General features: G+C 43.1%; 1 protein-coding gene across 1 annotated transcript in view; it reads left to right on the forward strand.

The window, feature by feature from the left end:
* Nucleotides 1-18,257, forward strand: part of C2H8orf34 (chromosome 2 C8orf34 homolog) — a 624,237-nt gene that overhangs the window by 449,479 nt on the left and 156,501 nt on the right. Inside the window, exons 10-11 of the mRNA XM_029591437.1 lie at nt 3,158-3,200; nt 7,986-8,059. Coding sequence (XP_029447297.1) covers nt 3,158-3,200; nt 7,986-8,059 — 117 coding nt within the window. The remainder of the gene's footprint in view (nt 1-3,157; nt 3,201-7,985; nt 8,060-18,257) is intronic.

An 18,257-nucleotide genomic window follows, 5' to 3' on the forward strand; every position in this document is an offset into this window, starting at 1 on the left:
GGTTAGAAATGAAGAAAAGGATGCATGGGGTAACCGACATGGAACGGCAGTTACTACCCATAATGGAAGGCATGGAGATTACTGCCATTAACCGATTAGCCTTGATGTGTTTGATGAAACTCCGTATATGCAAAAAAAAGAGCTAATAATTTTCCATTCAATTAATCACCAAAAAAAAACAAGGAAAAAAGAACCAAAAAATTTTTTATCACAGAATTGTGCTCAAAAAATTTTTTGTGTGAGTAAGACTGACCGTATCGGCAAGCCTGACGACAACCCCTTAAATGATTTAACAGGGGTTGTCCGGACTTCTCGTCATTTACAGTTAACCTTTTTCAATTAAATTTTTACAATATTTTTCAATTATTTTTTGTTTTTGAATAATTTTTTACAAATGTTTTTTTAAAAAGGTTTTTTAAGTCCATGGCAATTGTATCCAGTTATCTCAATCCAGAGACACAATTGTTTCCATTTAACTCAGTCCAAAAAATTATTTTCAAAGCCAAAGAATATGATTTTCAGTAAACGAAGGACAAGAATATCTGTTAAATAACCTCGACACCCGGCCGATGTTTCGCTACTGCTTCATCAGGAGCGTGACATTGTTTACTTCCAATATCTCCCGTCGATATTCTATATAAGGAGCATATGAAAATCTTTCTTGTCCAAGCGTGGTGTCTCCCGTCAGATTTGTTTCATCGGGAGCTTACCCAGCCTGTGTCCGCTCGAAATTTAAAAGCGGTCTGCTTCGTATACACCCACTCATTTTTCAGGGTTAACACCCATTCATTTTTCAGGGTTGTCGCTTCTCATTATTGCCCGGAAAAATCCTTCATTGTGGACGTGTACCGTCTCAACTGGCTTCCGGAAATGCAGGAAATAATTATAAAATATTGTAAAAATTTAATTGAAAAAGGTTGAAACTCCAACATCACTCTGTGCTTCAACAGTGGAGGGGGGGAGGGGAGTTGGATTCAGACAACAGCCAATGCTGGGCCATGACTTTTATGGTCTGGGGTACCGATATGCAGACATCACCCCAGGTGACCATAAGAGGAGGGGAGCCAATGCTGCCAGCAGGAAGGTCCCACGGCAGCAAGAAGCACTGACGTGCTAGCAGGGTTCCCGCTCCTTGCCAGGAAAGTGAGCTCCTGCAGCAAAAGAGACCAATTGCAGAAGACAAGGCCCTGTGGTGCCGCTGCCATTTATTATGCATATTCACCATAAATTGTTCAGTTTGTTCCTGAGTTTGTAGCATAACAGCTTTTTCATCTTGAATAAGACACAATTGTGCAGGAAAGATTAAGGCAAACTCCTTTCCAATGCAATTTAGTACAAATAGGCACTAGAGCCTTAAGACTTGCAGTTACTTTCACTGAAGAATCATTAAACAAGAGCAAGCTATTAAAGTGATAGTCATACCTGGGAATTTTGATTTCCTGTCACCCAGAGATTTCCGTGGATTAGTGGGTGTGTGGTGGTGGGGTGGGGGAGGGGGGGGCGGGGGAGCAGGGAAACTTTCTCCTTCCTCTCTCTCACACAAGTTTTTTCATGCTCATACATGTGCTCACATACACATAGATGCTCGTATACACGCACATGCTGTCACTCACATACCTGCTCTCCCACTTGCTCTTTCACAGACAACGCATGACCTTTCATACATACATACATATTTTATTAGGCACAAGCATAGGTACTCTCTCTCTCACACACACACACACAGATACTCTTGCTCTCGCAAACCCATGTTCTGTCACCCATACTCAACAGGCTCAATTTCCTCTTTCTGTTGTGGCGAACAGAGAGGTGAGCTCAGCAGGCAGATGGAGGGGTCTTTTATTCTCTTCTGCTGCTGCTAGGCCTCTTCGTTCCTCCTGTCGCCGGTGGGCTGTGCTCCGCCAGTGGCCACAAAGCCTTTTATCTTCCTCCTGCCCAGGCCTGGTGCTCACAGGTGTGCAAACCGTGCAATTGTATGGGACAAACACACCGGGGAGGGGGGGCAGTGGTGGTCCAAAAAATAAAGAAGAGGGCAGCCCATGGACCCCATCCCACTGGTGGCGAAGGCAAGAAGAGGCCCATGCATGATCCGACCAGGAGCAGGAAGGAGCCCCTTCAGCTGCTGTTGCTTCGCCTGTGCCAGCCCCGCGGTATTCAGAAATCATGGGGCTAGCATTTCCTTTATGCTGATTTTGTGATGCACGAGGTCAGCATGCAGGAAGTGCTAGCTCCCTTCTCTGAACTTTCTCCAGTGCAGCTATATCCTTTTTGAGATGCGGTGACCAGAATTGCCCACAGTATTTAAGGTGCGGTCTCACCATGGAGCGATACAGAGGCATTATGACATTCTCTGTTTTATTTTCCATTCCCTTCCTAATAATTACTAATATTCTGTTTGCTTTTTTGATTACCACAGCATACTGGGCCAAATAATTTCAATGTATTATCCACTATAACGTCTAGATCTATTTCCAGGGTGGTAACTCCTAAGATAGAACCTAACATTGTGTAACTACAGCAAGGGTTATTTTTCCCTATATGCATCACTTTGCACTTGTCCATGTTAAGTTTCATTTGCCATTTGGAAGCCCAATCTTCCAGTCTCACAAGGTCCTTCTGCAATTCATCACAGTCTACTTGAGATTTAACTACTCTGCATAATGTTGTGTCATCTGCAAATTTGTTCACATTACTCATCATACTCCTTTCCAGATCATTTATAAATATATTAAAAAACATTGGTCCAAGTACAGATCCCTGAGGCACTCCGCTGTTTACCTTTTTCCACTGTGAAAACTGACCATTTTTTGCTTGAGGCCTGCTTTCTTCCTCCACACCCGACGTTTTTGGGAGTAGACCAGGAGACCCAGCAATTCATTCAGAATTCCAGAGTCTCCAGGTCAAATCCGGAGAGTTCCCAGATATTAGGGATGTGCAGACCAAAAGTTTATGTTCATAAGTCCATAAGTCGAAAGGGGGGGTCAATTTCGGTCAATATGGACATATGGAGAATTCCATAAGTTGAGTCTATGTCCATACGTGCAAATAAAAATTTAAACCCCTCACCCTCCTTAATCCCCCCCCCCCCCAAGACTTACCAAAACTCCCTGGTGGTCCAGCGGGGAGTCAGGACGCCATTTCTGAACTCCTTTGCGAGGAGCACATGACGTCGGCGTCACGTCGGAGTGACGCGGCGTCACGTGATTCCCCGCGCGTTCGCTCCGGGACCCTCGTTGCACCCAAAAGGAACTTTTGGCCAGCTTGGGGGGGTCAGGAGGCCCCCCTAAGCTGGGGGGGCCTCCTGGGGGGAGGCCTCCTGACCCCCCCAAGCTTTTGGCCAGCTTGGGGGGGCCTCCTGACCCCCCCAAGCTGGCCAAAAGTTCCTTTTGGGTGCAACGAGGGTCCCGGAGCGAACGCGCGGGGAATCACGTGACGCCGCGTCACTCCGACGTCACGCCGACGTCACGTGCTCCTCACAAAGGAGTTCAGAAATGGTGTACTGACTCCCCGCTGGACCACCAGGGAGTTTTGGTAAGTCTTGGGGGGGGGGGGGATTAAGGAGGGTGAGGGGTTTAAATTTTTATTTAGGATCAACAATCACAATTTCCAACGTATTCAACATAGCTATGTTGAATAAGTTGGAAATCCGATCGTTTTCGCCTCATCACTTTTTTAAGTTAAAAAAAAAAAAAAAGTTTTGTTTTACATTTAAGTTCAAAATGAATGCACACCCCTACCAGATATGGTGATAGTCCAGTTTACCCGCTCTCTTGTATGCCAACATAATTTAGTGTTTATCAGAATAGTTTAAAATATGAGCAATTACAGGCCTCAGCCTTGCAGCATTCTCTCTGACTGCTCCCAAATGGTGTAAATGTCCCAGCAACACAGGCTCAGTCTCCATCAAAAGGCATCAGGCCTCAAGCAGCCACACTTGAAAAAATTGCAACAGATCAACATCTTTCACCGATTCCGGCATGCAGGTGAAACAAACATTGTTATATCTACCTCTATTTTCTTGTTCTTCAATGCAGTCATTCAGGTCCATGTTTTCTTTCTTCAATGCCTCGAATAGTGCAATAATGAGTATGCTGCCATTTCCTGAGTCAAGAAACGGCTTCCCTACTCTCCAAAATCTCATCCTCAGATGATTGCAACTTGTTTAAACTATCTGTTTGTGCCACAGTTACATTTTTAGAGATATCCTTTACTAAATCATCGTTTAGTTCCTGTAATGAGGCCTCTGCATCAGATACTATTTTGTGATTTATGGGCAGAAGTTTTTCTTTAACTAATCTGCATGATCTTGTGAACATGCCGCTCCAGCTGCTTCAAAGTTGCTCTCAGATCATAATGGTTAGTTATCTATTCAAAATCCACCAACCTGTTTGCAAAATTAATGCAGATTTAGCTGGATCCTTGCGGAGCACAGCTGCAATGTGACTTCTCAGCTGCCCAGCGTAACTGAAAGTCCAAAAGCAGACATTTTATTAGTACTTTTTTATTGGACTGAGTACAGGTGTGACTAACTTTTGAGAACCATGCTTCTTTTATCAGGTGAGTAGAGAATGAGCTAGGGATGATGTTTCCTAACTGTACAAGTAAATTACAGCCTTTACAATGATGTTGTTTGTTTTCAGAGGACTGAGAAAACTGAGACACATTGCAGAATTTTCAATTTATAGCTTGAATGTCTGTTTTGTCTATTATAATATATCTCCCGGTCTTTTAGTATAGATCTGGTATACAGTAGCAAATCAAGCAATATAAACATGGGTTGACAGACAAAGGCCTGATTCTCTAAGCTCGTTTTCCCTTAGCCAACAATGGGAGAAAATCAGGGCCAAGTATATTATTATTATCTTACGGAATGCTTTTTAAGTTGTGATCATTTTATTGGACCAATAGAAGATGTGATATGGTATGTGAGCTTTTGAGATGAAATAGGCCCTTACTTCAGATGGGATAGATCTGCAACAGGCATATCACAACGTTTTCTTTATTAACTTGATGAAGGGAGCATAGCTGTGGAAAGCTAGTTACACATTATTTTCAGTCCAATAAAAAGAAATCACCTGAATCTTTTTTGTTGACATTTCTTTCTGTTCGTCCAAGTGGATTAACATGGTGTAGCCCCTGCTTCAACTTCTCCTGAATGACAGGCTCATGTGAGGTGGTCATGGGCCACTGCTGCTACACCCATGAATCCCGAGTTTTCCTGCAAAGGGGGAAACGGAACAGTTTTGCAAAGCTCTTGGGGGTTTTCTGGAATTCCTCTGTAACCAATCCAGTAGCAAGAACAAAACACATGCCAAGGAAGAAATGTTCAGAAAAATAAAATCTTTACTGGTACACCATGGGTTAGTAGTACACATTCAATACAGAAAAACAAAATTTCAAAAATCACAATCTCAGTCAATAGCAATTCTACTCATCCTGACAACAGGTATTCAGGGGCAAAAGAAGCCCTCCTTGGTTATTGCCCCTGGTAGAGTCTGCACATCTGGATGCAGTCCTCTAGAATCTAGTAACTGCAACTGGATGTTCCTCTTTGGACAAAAGCAGATGAGCCTCTTCACTGATGCTTCCTTCAGACAACAACTCTACGGGATCCTTCCCTACAAGGCAGTCTTTCTTCTGATTTCCCACAAGACAAATTCTCTCTCTCCAACTCTCTGAAGAAATCCCTCTCAGACAGAACAGAACTGCCTTGGATTTTCAGGGAAATGTTAGGGATCAGTCTTGGATCCCATGACAAGACCTTTCTAGTCCTGAAGGCCTAGGCACCTCGACCTTGGGCCCCAGCCACCTTCCCAGTAAAAGAAGCAGGTCAGACAATCTTCTCACTTGGCAGGACCACCCCTACCCATACTTCTCTCTCTACAGAGAGACTGATTATGACAAAGAACCCTGAACCCAAAAGGCACAGGAGTTCTGGTAAACCACTGACACCTTCCACTGGAGAGTACGAACCACCTCTCCCTCACCCTCTGTGTCTGATGAGACTCTGTCACCTACTGGTAAGGGACAATTTTGGGACATCCTTACAATGGCAATCATGCTATTTTATTCAATCTTTCCTTTTTTTTTAATTACTAGCAGCCCGATCCAGTAAAGTCCGTGGGAGAGCGGACGAACGCCCGCTCTCCCGGCGCGCGCACCGGCCCCTCGCCGGTGCGCGCGATCCAGTATTTAAATGAGGCGACGCGGTGCAAACGAGGAAAAGGAGGCGCTAGGGACACTAGCGCGTCCCTAGCGCCTCCTTTTGGCCTGGAGCGGCGGCTGTCAGCGGGTTTGACAGCCGACGCTCAATTTTGCCGGCGTCGGTTCTCGAGCCCGCTGACAGCCACGGGCTCGGAAACCGGACGCCGGCAAAATTGAGCGTCCGGTTTTCGGCCCGACAGCCGCGGGCCGAATTCAAAATTTTTTATTTTTTATTTTTTTACTTTTTTTTACTTTTGGGGACCTCTGACTTAATATCGCTATGATATTAAGTCGGAGGGTGCACAGAAAAGCAGTTTTTACTGCTTTTCTGTGCACTTTCCTGGCGCCGGAGGAAATTAGCGCCGACCTTTGGGCGGCGCTAATTTCTTAGAGTAAAATGTGCGGCTTGGCTGCACATTTTACTTACTGGATCGCTCGGGAATACCTAATAGGGCCATCAACATGCATTTGCATGTTGAGGGCGCTATTAGGTGCCGCGGGTGGGCCGCGTGTTTTCCTCCCCTTACTGAATAAGGGGTAAGGGAAAACACGCGTCCAGAGCAGGGTGACAGTGCGCTCCGACGGAGCACACTTTACTGGATCGACCTGTAGGTTAGAAACAGCACACCTGCTTCTCTGCAAATTTCCTATTAAAGTATGAGACTTAATTAAGTCCATCTTAATGGCCAATATGTAGATAAATTAAAAATAATTCTTTAGAAACGTTTTTATTAGCATAAATTTAGGAAACTAAAATATTAGCAGGCTGCTCCAATATGCTATGACTTCGGGAGGGTGTATGATTCCCCCAGTTCTCATTTCTTGAACTGGGGGAAACAAAGCCCAGTAATGCTTAACTTTGTAATACAGACAAGAATTTAGCTTGCACTCTATTGTAGGAAACACTGTATTACCAGGGAACATTTGTTATTTCAATTTTTGAAATCATAAATGTGTTCCAAATTTAAAAAAAAAATCCAGTTTTAACAGCTCTTTCTTACATTTATTTCTCGCAAACAGCAATATAGAATGTGCAGATAATAAATATTGTTGAAACATGTGGATCTCTTGATTTCCGAGTATGCATAGTGATGTTTCAGTTATTTGATTCCACTGTAAAAGTTACAGACATCAACTACTCACATTTCACATGATGGTTTTGGCTAAGAGCAGAATTCAATCAAAGGATGTACTGGAAAAAAATGTATAAAAAGATGATGAATAACAGAACATTTATAGTCTCTTTTTTTTGGTCACATTACAAAATTTTTCGGCTTACCAACGTGAAGACTTTCACTTTTTATAAGAACAGGAAACAGCTAATTATGTTCAAACCTACATGTACAAAAAACGTGTCATGGGAAGTGAGTGATCTACTGCCTTCAGAGTAGATTTTCTTACATTTTTGATTGACATTCATTATTTTTAATGAAGCACTAGTTGCTGAATGGTGCTACCACACACCCTAAAAGTTGTACAGTGTTTTTCATTAGTTGTCTAGCAGCCATCAACAGAACTGGCATTCGTACAGTAATTACTTTGCTTTCATCATCATCAAATTAGAAACAACTCTTCAGGTTCCAGACAGCCATCAGCTATTAGAATAAGCTCAGTAACAGACTCAAATTAAAACTCTCATCCCGCGCAACTTAAAACCCACTTTTATTCCTGCCGCTAGAATTCTGCCAGCTCATTTATAGGGCTGCAATTTCTAAGAGATTAATTATTCCTAAGTAATTATATGAATGTTACTTTATTAGTTTTCTGCCTCTTTGTAACAGCTTCATTGCCCAAGGCTGAAACACTGATGGAAGATGATGAAGAATTTGAGAGTGCATCTCAAGTGACAGGACCTGTAAGTATATTAAGTTACGGATGACCTTCCTACCTGTCTGGATAATCTGTTGAAATGACAGATCTTTATATGATGCTGAATACTATGCTTGGCTGAAAGCAGTGCATGACTGACTGTCTGCCTTGATAAAAATAGCACTGAGAAGTTTGCTCCATGCCATCCTTCACATGACATTTCTTTTTCTAACTTGGAATCCATGTCAGGTTGCTTCTCATATGCAAGCATTTTAATTATTATTCTGCTATCTTTACAGCAATCTAAAGAATATGAATAGAAACAAAAGCATGGAGGCATGATTTTCAAATAGCCTACATGATTTTCAAATAGCCTGCATGCATATTGTATGCACATTTTCAAAGGGAAGCAGCACGTGCCATCTCCCTTTGCAAACGAGTAGCTGCAAAGCACACGCACCGGAAATGTCCATGTACTTTGCATCTGTTATGTCCACTGCCAGCCGAGCGGGGCAAAATAGTGTGTGCACAGTTGAAAATCACTTGCACATGTGCCATTTTACTCCACTGACCTAAAGATGCCCACAGGAATGACTCTTTTTAATTAATGTGGAATACCTTTATCCACATTTGAGGAAGGCAATTTTCAACTGGACCTTTTTATCCAGATAAATACCTTTCAAAAATTACCTTCCAAATCAACTCATAATTGATAAGGTGGTGATAGTCTTCTTCAGCCCATGAATCCACTGGGGCAAGCACTGGGCAACTCCATTAACCTCAGTGGCATACAAATTAATGAGTACACATGTATTTATTTATTTTAAACATTTTTATATCACCCATCAAAATTACTAGACAGTTTACATGAGTCTTATACATGGATTCTACCAGCTTACGTAGTGACACTATTATACGTTGCCCTGTTATGTTACATGTTGTGTTGATTGTATTCTTTTTATGTATTTAAGATTTTAATGTTAGTTTTATGTGATTTTATTCCCTGCCTTGAATGCTGTCTTATGGAAAGGTAGTCTATAAACATAATAAACAAGAAATGATCACCTGACACTCCTATTGACAATGGTGCTTTATTAGTGAATAGGCCCAGTTGGAAATAATGGGGCCTTCGATAAATAACATAACATATTGCAATTTGTGAATAAGGGTGTAAAAGTAACAATGGGGTGGAAAGAGGATTCACTAAAACATTTAAGGCTTGATATTCAAAATGACTTATGCACGGGGTGGAGGGGGGGTGTTAGAGGGCCATGCCAAAGTTAGCAGCCTAATTTTTTTTCTATCTGGCTCCCTGGGGAGCCAGACATAAAATCCCTCCAAATGGTAGTGCCTCCTGTTACTCCCACAAACCCTAAGCATGATGGTGGGGTCCTTTCGTCGAGTGTGACCTTAATCTGTCAGTCCTGAACTTTTAAGGTCCCAAAGGGAAATCAGCGTATGTTGGGCCTGCGGTGCTGCAGCAGGGGTGAAGGCCTGCCTTGTGGAATTGTGAAAGTAGAGCATGCTGACATTCAGGTGCCAGGCTACTCCTTGATCCGATCAGTCAGGGGGGCTCCCGGATGCACTTGACATGCAGTCACATCATGCTCGGGTGTAGGAGTAGCTGGAGAGAGAGCGCAGGAGCGAGCCCTCTAGACCCATTGGCTCAAAAGAAGGACAGCAGAGGAGAGCACCTTGGAGATCTGGCAGCGTAAGTGAAAGCCTAGCAGCAGTAGGGGCTACATGCAGTAAGTGCTTCTGCCACATGGAGAGATTGAGGCCTGATGTACGTGTACAGGAGGGGGCTCCAGGGCACTGACTCTGTTGCATGCAGTTCAGGTGATGGAGGTGAAGAGAGAGAGTCTCAATTCCTTTGAGAGCAGGACACTGCTGTGTTACTGAATTCTGAGGCTCTTTTTTATAATTGCTGCATGTAGCATCTCGATGGAATTTAGATCCTCGTTTCAATGACTGTAAACTTATGGGTTGGAGAATTTGAAAGCCTCTTTTTGCATCATTGCCTCAAGTTTCTGCTTCTGTCTCTCTGCATTTTTTTACTTTCCATTATTTTTGGTCCTGTGGAGAGTGACATTCTGCATAGTTTATATTACCGATATAAACACTTTGCAAAGTGTTTTAAACTACAGCAGTCTGAGCGGTGAGCTTTATTTTTGTACCATGAGTTCTTATTTCCTTTGGCTTAGCTTTATTCCCTTGTCTTATGATACATCTTTTGGATATCTATTCTCTTTTTTGTGATTGCAACAATAGAAAAGAAGCCCGCATATTCTACAGCTCCTGTAAAATTTAATGGAATGTCTAGCAGCACATCAGATCACACTGATTCATCTTCAGAAGGACCTGCTGTCGAGACTTCATCTGGTGCTATGCAGAGTCCACATCACAATAGTGGAATCAGTTATCTCAGATAGGGAAATCAGCTGCTTCGCTCTGATGAGAGTAATGCCATTAATGACCTTAAAAAGCAAAATCAAAGGCTTGAAGGAGAGGGTCTCTCAAAATTATATTCACATTGTTGAACAGATTGACTCTATGGTGGATTTCTATAGGTATAGAAAGGGTTTGAAAAAAAATGACAATGAAAATAAGAGCACCAGGATGACATGGAAAATAGTCAGCGATGGAATAATATAAGAGTCCTCGGAGTCCCAAAGATAGACAGAAATGAACATACTGCTAAGTTGCTTAATGATATCTTCCAGTCAAGTATTATGGGCTTTGGGATTCACTTGATTAAACCCTCTCTTGTGAGGATCATCATGGAGAATGTACACTGCTTTGAGGATAAGCTACTACACCAGGGATAATGATCGACTGGATTATAAAAGAGCAAAGGGCAAAATATTTCAGGACCTGTCCTAGTACACTTTGGAAAGAAGGAAATGTTTTCACTCCCTTACTTCTGTGTTGAGAGACAAAGGGATGGATATGTTACCATTCCTTTTGCTTCGCAATTCATCTGGGAAGGTAGAGATATCGTATCATAGACCTGGAAGAGTGTAAAGGGATTTTGAATCACCTGATGTGATGACCAAATCCAGAAGACGACCATCTTCTCCAGCAGAGTTGGAATGGACAGAGACTTCCATCAACTTCAAGGAAAAGATTAAGGTTCACCTCTCCAGAACAGTCAGATGGGGAGATGGACCAGTCAACACCTGGCTGATAAATATGTTGCCAGGATTTTGCTCTCTTTTATATGGAATTTGTCTCTATTGCCATCTTTCTTGTTGGATCATTTCTTTATTTGCTTTCTCTTTGCCCTTAGCTGTTGGTTGTTGATTCTCCTATAACTCATCCATAAGTCTATATGTGTGTGAATGAAGGATTTTGTGAACTCTTTTCTGTCTCTTTCACTTCTTTTTCTCCCTTTTTTATATGCTGGCACTTGGGTACATTGACTTCTGTAAACTGGTATACATTTCTGGGATTATTGTGTTTGATCATATTGGGAGTAGGAGTAGAATCCTGTTTCCATCTCTCTCTTTCTCCTCCTTATCTTTGGGGCAGCTCTTTTGCTTTTCATTTGTACTCTTTCTCTCTCTTTGTGTTGACATCATTTCATGATGAGAGTATGTTTGAAAATGTTAGTCGATAGAGATCAAACTGTTTTTTTAAAAAGGAAGCAAGGAATGGATAATGTCCGGAGGACCCTCCACTTGATATACCATGCAAGGAGTAGGGGAAAGGTTTCCTTAGATGCTGAGAAACCGTTCGATAGGGTGGAGTGGCCATATTTGTATGCATCTCTTATTACGTTTGTATTTTTTGTTATTATTATTTATAACCTTTTATTTTAATAATAAGATAAAAAGAAAATCTCAAAGTTAATGCAAGGAATAATCAACTGCACACTGTCATTGACCCTAGGCAGCATATAACAATAATAATAAAACTTACATGAGTATAAAAATTTGGGACAGAAACTAAATAATTGGAGGACCCTACAGTGCAAATGCTGCATTATTCAGAAGGTTAACCAACAACTATCCCCTCATAACAGCATTAAAAGTTGGAGAGTATGGAAGGACATGCAAAAAGGACTTGAGTATTTCAAATAATAAAATAACTTTTCTAGGGGGAGATAAACTAATATGCCCAGAATTTCCCACATATAGAATCATATTTTTGAAGAGAATTCTGAAGAGAGTGAGAAATAACTGCTCAATATAAGCTACTTCAAAGACCTGAACCTTACAATAGTCCAAAAGGGGAATACCTTTCCAAAATTGGCAATTGTGAATCTGGCTGCCAACAGCAACTGGCCAATCACAATTTTAGATATGCCTGAAACTGAGACAAATTCTCAGCATCCCAACAAAGCCAAATCTAGGGATACACTAAGCTCTGAACCCTGAAATCGAGAAATCAACTTGAACACCTTAACCCAGAAGTCTTGTACCCTCAATCATGTCCACCACATATGAAGAAAAGATCCTCTTATCCCTCCAGCAAAGAGTAGAATAAGAAGAATTGATTTTATGGAAAAGTATAAGGTAATAATATGTATGATGAAAGAGCCTGTCAAGGCCAGCCCTGTGTCTACAGCAAGCTACACTCAGCCCCTTCCCACAGTACCCTCCAATCATCCTCATCCAATTGCAGCAGTAGCTCATTGTTCCACTGTTGAACCAACGAACAAATCTTCTCCTCCAAGACCAACAGAGCAACTAAGCCCCTATAAATTCCTGAGATGACCTTAAATTTACCAAGCTGGTCTGCAAAGCATTTATTCCACTGGATTTAAAGGTCTAGCTGTCCAACCCTTCTCATGCAATTGAGTCAGAATTTGCTGGACTCTCATAAATGGGCAAAGTTACATAGAAACATAGAAATGATGGCAGAAGAAGACCAAACGGCCCATCCAGTCTGCCCAGCAAGTTTCGCAGTTTTTTTTTCTCATACTTATCTGTTTCTCTTGGCTCTTAGTAACCTTTTGGTTCTATTTCCCTTCCACCCCCACCATTAATGTAGCGAGCAGTGTTGGAACTGCATCTAAGTGAAACATCTAGCTTAATTAGTTAGGGGTAGTAACTGCCGCAATAAGCAAGCTACACCCATGTTTATTTGTTTACCCAGACTATGTAATTCAGTCCTTGTTGGTTGTTGTTGTCTGAATATAGATCCACTTTTCCCTCTGCCGTTGAAGCAGAGAGCTATGTTGGATATGCGTGAAGTATCAGACTTTCTCCCCTGCCGTTGAAGCAGAGAGCTATGCTGGATATGCGTGAAGTATCAGTCTTTCTCCCCTGCCATTGAAGCAGAGAGCTATGCTGGATATGCCTTGAAAGTGAAGTATCAGGCTTATGTGGTTTGGGGTAGTAACCGCCATAACAAGCAAGCTATTCCCTGCTTTTTTGTGAATGCTAAGCCTTTTTTCCACATTTCCTGTTGTCGTTGAAGCTTAGAGCAATGTTGGAGTCGCTTTAACCGTGTGTTTGTTTATTGAATAAGGGTATTATCTCCAGGTAGTAGCCGTCATTTCCGCGAGCCACCCACTCTTCATTCACATCCTCTAGACTTTATGGATCCACAGTGTTTATCCCACACCCCTTTGAAGTCCTTCACAGTTCAGGTCTTCACCACATCCTCCGAAATCGGAGCGGTCTCGGAGGGAACTTTCTTTCGCCCTCCCCTCACCTTCCCCTCCCTTCCCCTACCTAACCCACCCCCCCGGCCCTATCCAAAACCCCCCCTACCTTTATCCACGGATTTACGCCTCACAGAGGGAGACATAAATCCACGCGCACCAGCGGGCTGCTGGTGCACAGAGACTCGACCCGGGGGCGGTTCCGGAGGACGCGGCCACGCCCCCGAAACGCCCCGGGCCAAAACCACGCCCCCGGTCCCGCCCCCGAAACGCCGCATCATCGGGTCCGCCTTCGACACGCCCCCGATACGCCCCCTTCCAAAAACCCCGGGACCTACGCGCGTCCCGGGGCTCTGTGCGCGCCGGCGGCCTATGGAAAATAGGCACGCCGGCGCGCAAGGCCCTGCTCGCGTAAATCCGGGCGGATTTACGCGAGCAGGGCTTTTAAAATCCGCCCGATATTCACTGGCTTTCTTTCCCTCACATACCCACACACAGGTTGCTCTCTCCATACTCCACTTCATTCAACTCAACAAGCTCTCTAAACTCCAGGGCTCATCTAGCTGAGCATGTTGTGGCCTCACTGGGCCTTTTGCGCTTACTGTAGGTGGGAAGGAGGATGCTAAAGGCCTTACCCCTTTCTCTGCTCTTATATTTGGCTGGCAGGGCTTGGACTCCCTGCCGGTTCTCTACTCACAGGATGCATCGTCTTCTGCCAGCAGAGTTTGAACTCCTTGCTGCTCTGTTGCTCCCAAGGCACATCTTTTTTGGGTGGAAGGGCTTGGGCTCCTTGCTGGCCCGCTGCTCCTGGTTGGAATGCATCATCTTTGGCCAGCAGGGCTTGGGCTCCCTGCCGACCTACTGCTCCTGAGGTGCTTCTTCGTCTCTGTCCAAGCTGCAGTACTGGTGCTTTCCACTAAGTGAACACTACCCCCACTGCCAAGGTTGATTAAGTGCTTCTTCTGTTGCTCCTGTGGCAAAGGAGGTCAATTGTCAGCTGTTTCAACCATGCGAGCTACGGAGGCCCCTGCTGGTCAAACAGCTGACATTTGACCTGCGCTGCAAGAGCAAAAGAAGAGGCGCCATACTGACCTTGGCAGTAGGGATGGTGTTCACTTAGTGGAAGGCACCGGTGCTAGGCAGCAGGTTTTCAGGCTGGGTGGACTGCAGCTGGCTTGCAAGTCTAAAAATTTGGCATTTCCAGACAAATTAGCCCTCCTGGCTTTTGGAAATTTCCTCAAATATCTGGACAGTCCAGAGAAAATCCGGATAGTTGACAACCCTGTTTTATCTGTGTAAGTGGCATTTGGAAGATCAATCAGGGCCCACTGTATAAAAGTATGTGTACAAGTCAATTTCATATGTATTTTTATGTGCACTGCAAAGAGGCGTTCCTAGGGAGGAGTTGGGGCAGAGTTGTGAGTCAGGTACGTACTTGTTAGTTTTGAAAAGTGTGCATGTAAGTTGAATCACACAAGTTATGCATTTGATAAAGCAGGAGTAACTTTGTGCAGGTAGGTTTGTGTGCACATTTGTGCAATTACTTGCAAATTTTCAGTGTAAACATGACTTGATAAAGTTTCCTTATACAATGTGCTGTTTGAAGATGACCCTCTTAAAAATTAGCAACATGTAAACCTAATATATTTGGAGTCTCAAATTATAGCTCCAAAAGCTAAAAACGTACCATGAAAAGATTATAAAGATTTCTTAACATTATATCCATAGCTGATTTTGCTGTGACAGTTCAGCTCAGTGAAGTTTGCTTAGTATGGTTCATATTTCTCTGCTTGACCAAACAAAGGAAGTGGTATTTTTCTCCATGTTTTAAAATGTATGCCCATGGCTAAAATGAAAGCTGATTTTTTAGCACATGTATTTCAACCTGACATGTACTGACATAATAAATATGGCATTTCACTCCTAAAATGGATGATGTGCGGAATATAATTCATCCCACCAATATGTCATATGTAAAGCTTAGGAATTTTAAGGGATGATTTTCATCTTTATCCATAAAGAGAATGTGGCTTTCATTTTAGCTACCACATCAAACATACATCTTTTAATCCTCTTCTACATACCGTATCTATTTTAGTCTAGTAGTTCCTTTTTGTTCTTTTATATTTGCAATATTGATAGACATGTTAAAAGAAATATTTATGTATAGAATGCATTATTGGTATGGGATCACACATGATGAGTTCAGTAATGATGTACTTTTGATACATCTGTTTCGACAGGAATGCATATACCTTGCCAACTTTCTAGTACATGCGGGAAAACGGATAGTATGCATGTATATCATTATTAAATATACACACATACTGTCTGTTTCCTGCATGTACTAGTTGGCAAGGTATGTATATACCCACTGAAACAGATGTAATGAATGCACATCCCTAGAGTTTAGTACTATGTCATGTGCATTGTCTGCTATTGTTATGGAATCTGTATTTTGTACAAATGTGCATTCATTTGAAATGAAATAGGAATTGACACTGATATTCCTATTTCATTTCACTTCATTATTTTAAAAAAGCTATAGAAAAATACACACAATGTCATGTTTTATTCTTTTTTTGTGTGTGTGTATACCATTTTAAATAATGGTGGCCCTTTGCCCCATCATGTGATAGGATCTGCCCAATGGTGCCAGTAGCCCCTGTCACATGATAGGGGCAAAGGGCGGCACACAGCATTTTGAATAATGGCAGCCACCAGGCCCAGGAGTGGGAGATCATTCCTGGGCCCCTACCACACCACCAGGAACATTTTGGTGAGTCCTGGGGGGGCTCAGTTGGGTGGGCTAGGATGAGAGAAGGGGGTCAGCTGGTGGGAGAGTGAATATCTTAATAAAGGAAAAGGGTTTGGAGTGGTTTCTGTGAGCAATTTTTTAAATTAGAATATAGATTTTTTCAGGTGTATTGGCTCGAAGGAGTATAAGGGGGGAGGGACAGGGGTCTCTGGCTTAAGGAAATACTGCGTATTTGCAAAGTGTGCATGTAACTAGAAATGTGAATCGGATCCGGAATCGGTTCGGATTCCGGTTCCGATTCACATGTGGGTTTTTTTTCATCGGGCCCGATCGCGGTTTTGTTTATCGGCTGCGCCCGAGCCGATAAACAAAAAACCCACCCCGACCCTTTAAAACTAATACCTTAGCTTCCCCCACCCTCCCGACCCCCCAAAAAACGTTTTACAGGTACCTGGTGGTCCAGTGGGGGTCCCTGGAGCGATCTCCCGCTCCCGGGCCGTCGGCTGCCACTAATCAAAATGTCACCGATGGCCCTTTGCCCTTACCTTGTGACAGGGTATCCGTGCCATTGGCCGACCATTGGCCGGCGCCATCTTGTGCTCCTACCATGTGACAGGGGCTGATCAATGGCACCGGTAGCCCCTGTGACATAGTAAGGGCAAAGACTATCGGTGCCATTTTGATTACTGGCAACCGATGGCCAGAGTGCAGGAGATCGCTCCCAGACCCCCGCTGGACCACCAGGGGCTTTTGGCAAGTCTTGGGGGACCCTCCTGACCCCCACAAGACTTGCCAAAAATCCAGCGTGGGTCCGGGAGCGACCTCCTGCACTCGGAGCGTCGGCTGCCAGTATTCAAAATGGCACCGATAGCCTTTGCCCTTACTATGTCACAGGGCCTACCGGTGCCATTGGTCAGCCCCTGTCACATGGTAGGAGCACAAGATGGCGCCGGCCATCCAGTGCTCCTACCATGTGACAGGGTCCGGCCAATGGCACGGATACCCTGTCACATGGTAAGGGCAAAGGGCCATCGGCACCATTTTGATTAGTGGCAGCCGACTGCCCGGGAGCAGGAGATCGCTCCAGGGACACCCACTGGACCACCAGGTACCTGTAAAAAGTTTTTTGGGGGGTCGGGAGGGTGGGGGAAGCTAAGGTATTAGTTTTAAAGGGTCGGGTGGGTTTAGGGGTTATTTTTGTGTGCCGTTTTTCCCTCCCCCAAAATGATAAGAGAACTCCCACGATCAATATCGTGGAGTTTTCCTATCGTTTTGGGGGCGCCCCCGATTTCTGACGATTTTGAAAATATCGTCCGAATCCCGATTCACATCCCTACATGTAACACTATTTGCAAATAGTATGAACTTTTTTCCTAAATCAGCCACATTTCAGATTATCACAATTTTATACATAAATACACAAAAATATAATTTTTCACAAAGAAATCACTAAACAACACTCAAGTATTCATTTATATAACCATGTTATATACACATACCATGTAACTTACTCTTAAGAAAAGTGTCAGCACATTTTAATCATCAGGCATTGGTGCTCAAGAATATTTACATACATTTTTTTTTGTTTCTCTTGTATTGTGGATGTGTATTAATTTTACTATTATGGTTCCTTTTTGCACAATTGAATACTTAACTGAGAAACAATATTCCCAAACATCCATATTAATTTACCTTAATGTTTTCTAATTCAAGTAAACACTGTGTGGTTCATTTTCAAAGTGGTTTGTTCAGCTAAATTGGACTTAGCTGGGCAAGCCTTAGGATTTGAATTTCCCACTGCATTCACTGTCGCCACTTTATCTGGCATCGAGGCTGATTTTCAAAGGTTTCAGAATCATAATTTTTGGAGTAAGG

The sequence above is a fragment of the Rhinatrema bivittatum genome, chromosome 2, assembly GCF_901001135.1.
Source record: "Rhinatrema bivittatum chromosome 2, aRhiBiv1.1, whole genome shotgun sequence".
Classification (NCBI taxonomy): domain Eukaryota; kingdom Metazoa; phylum Chordata; class Amphibia; order Gymnophiona; family Rhinatrematidae; genus Rhinatrema; species Rhinatrema bivittatum.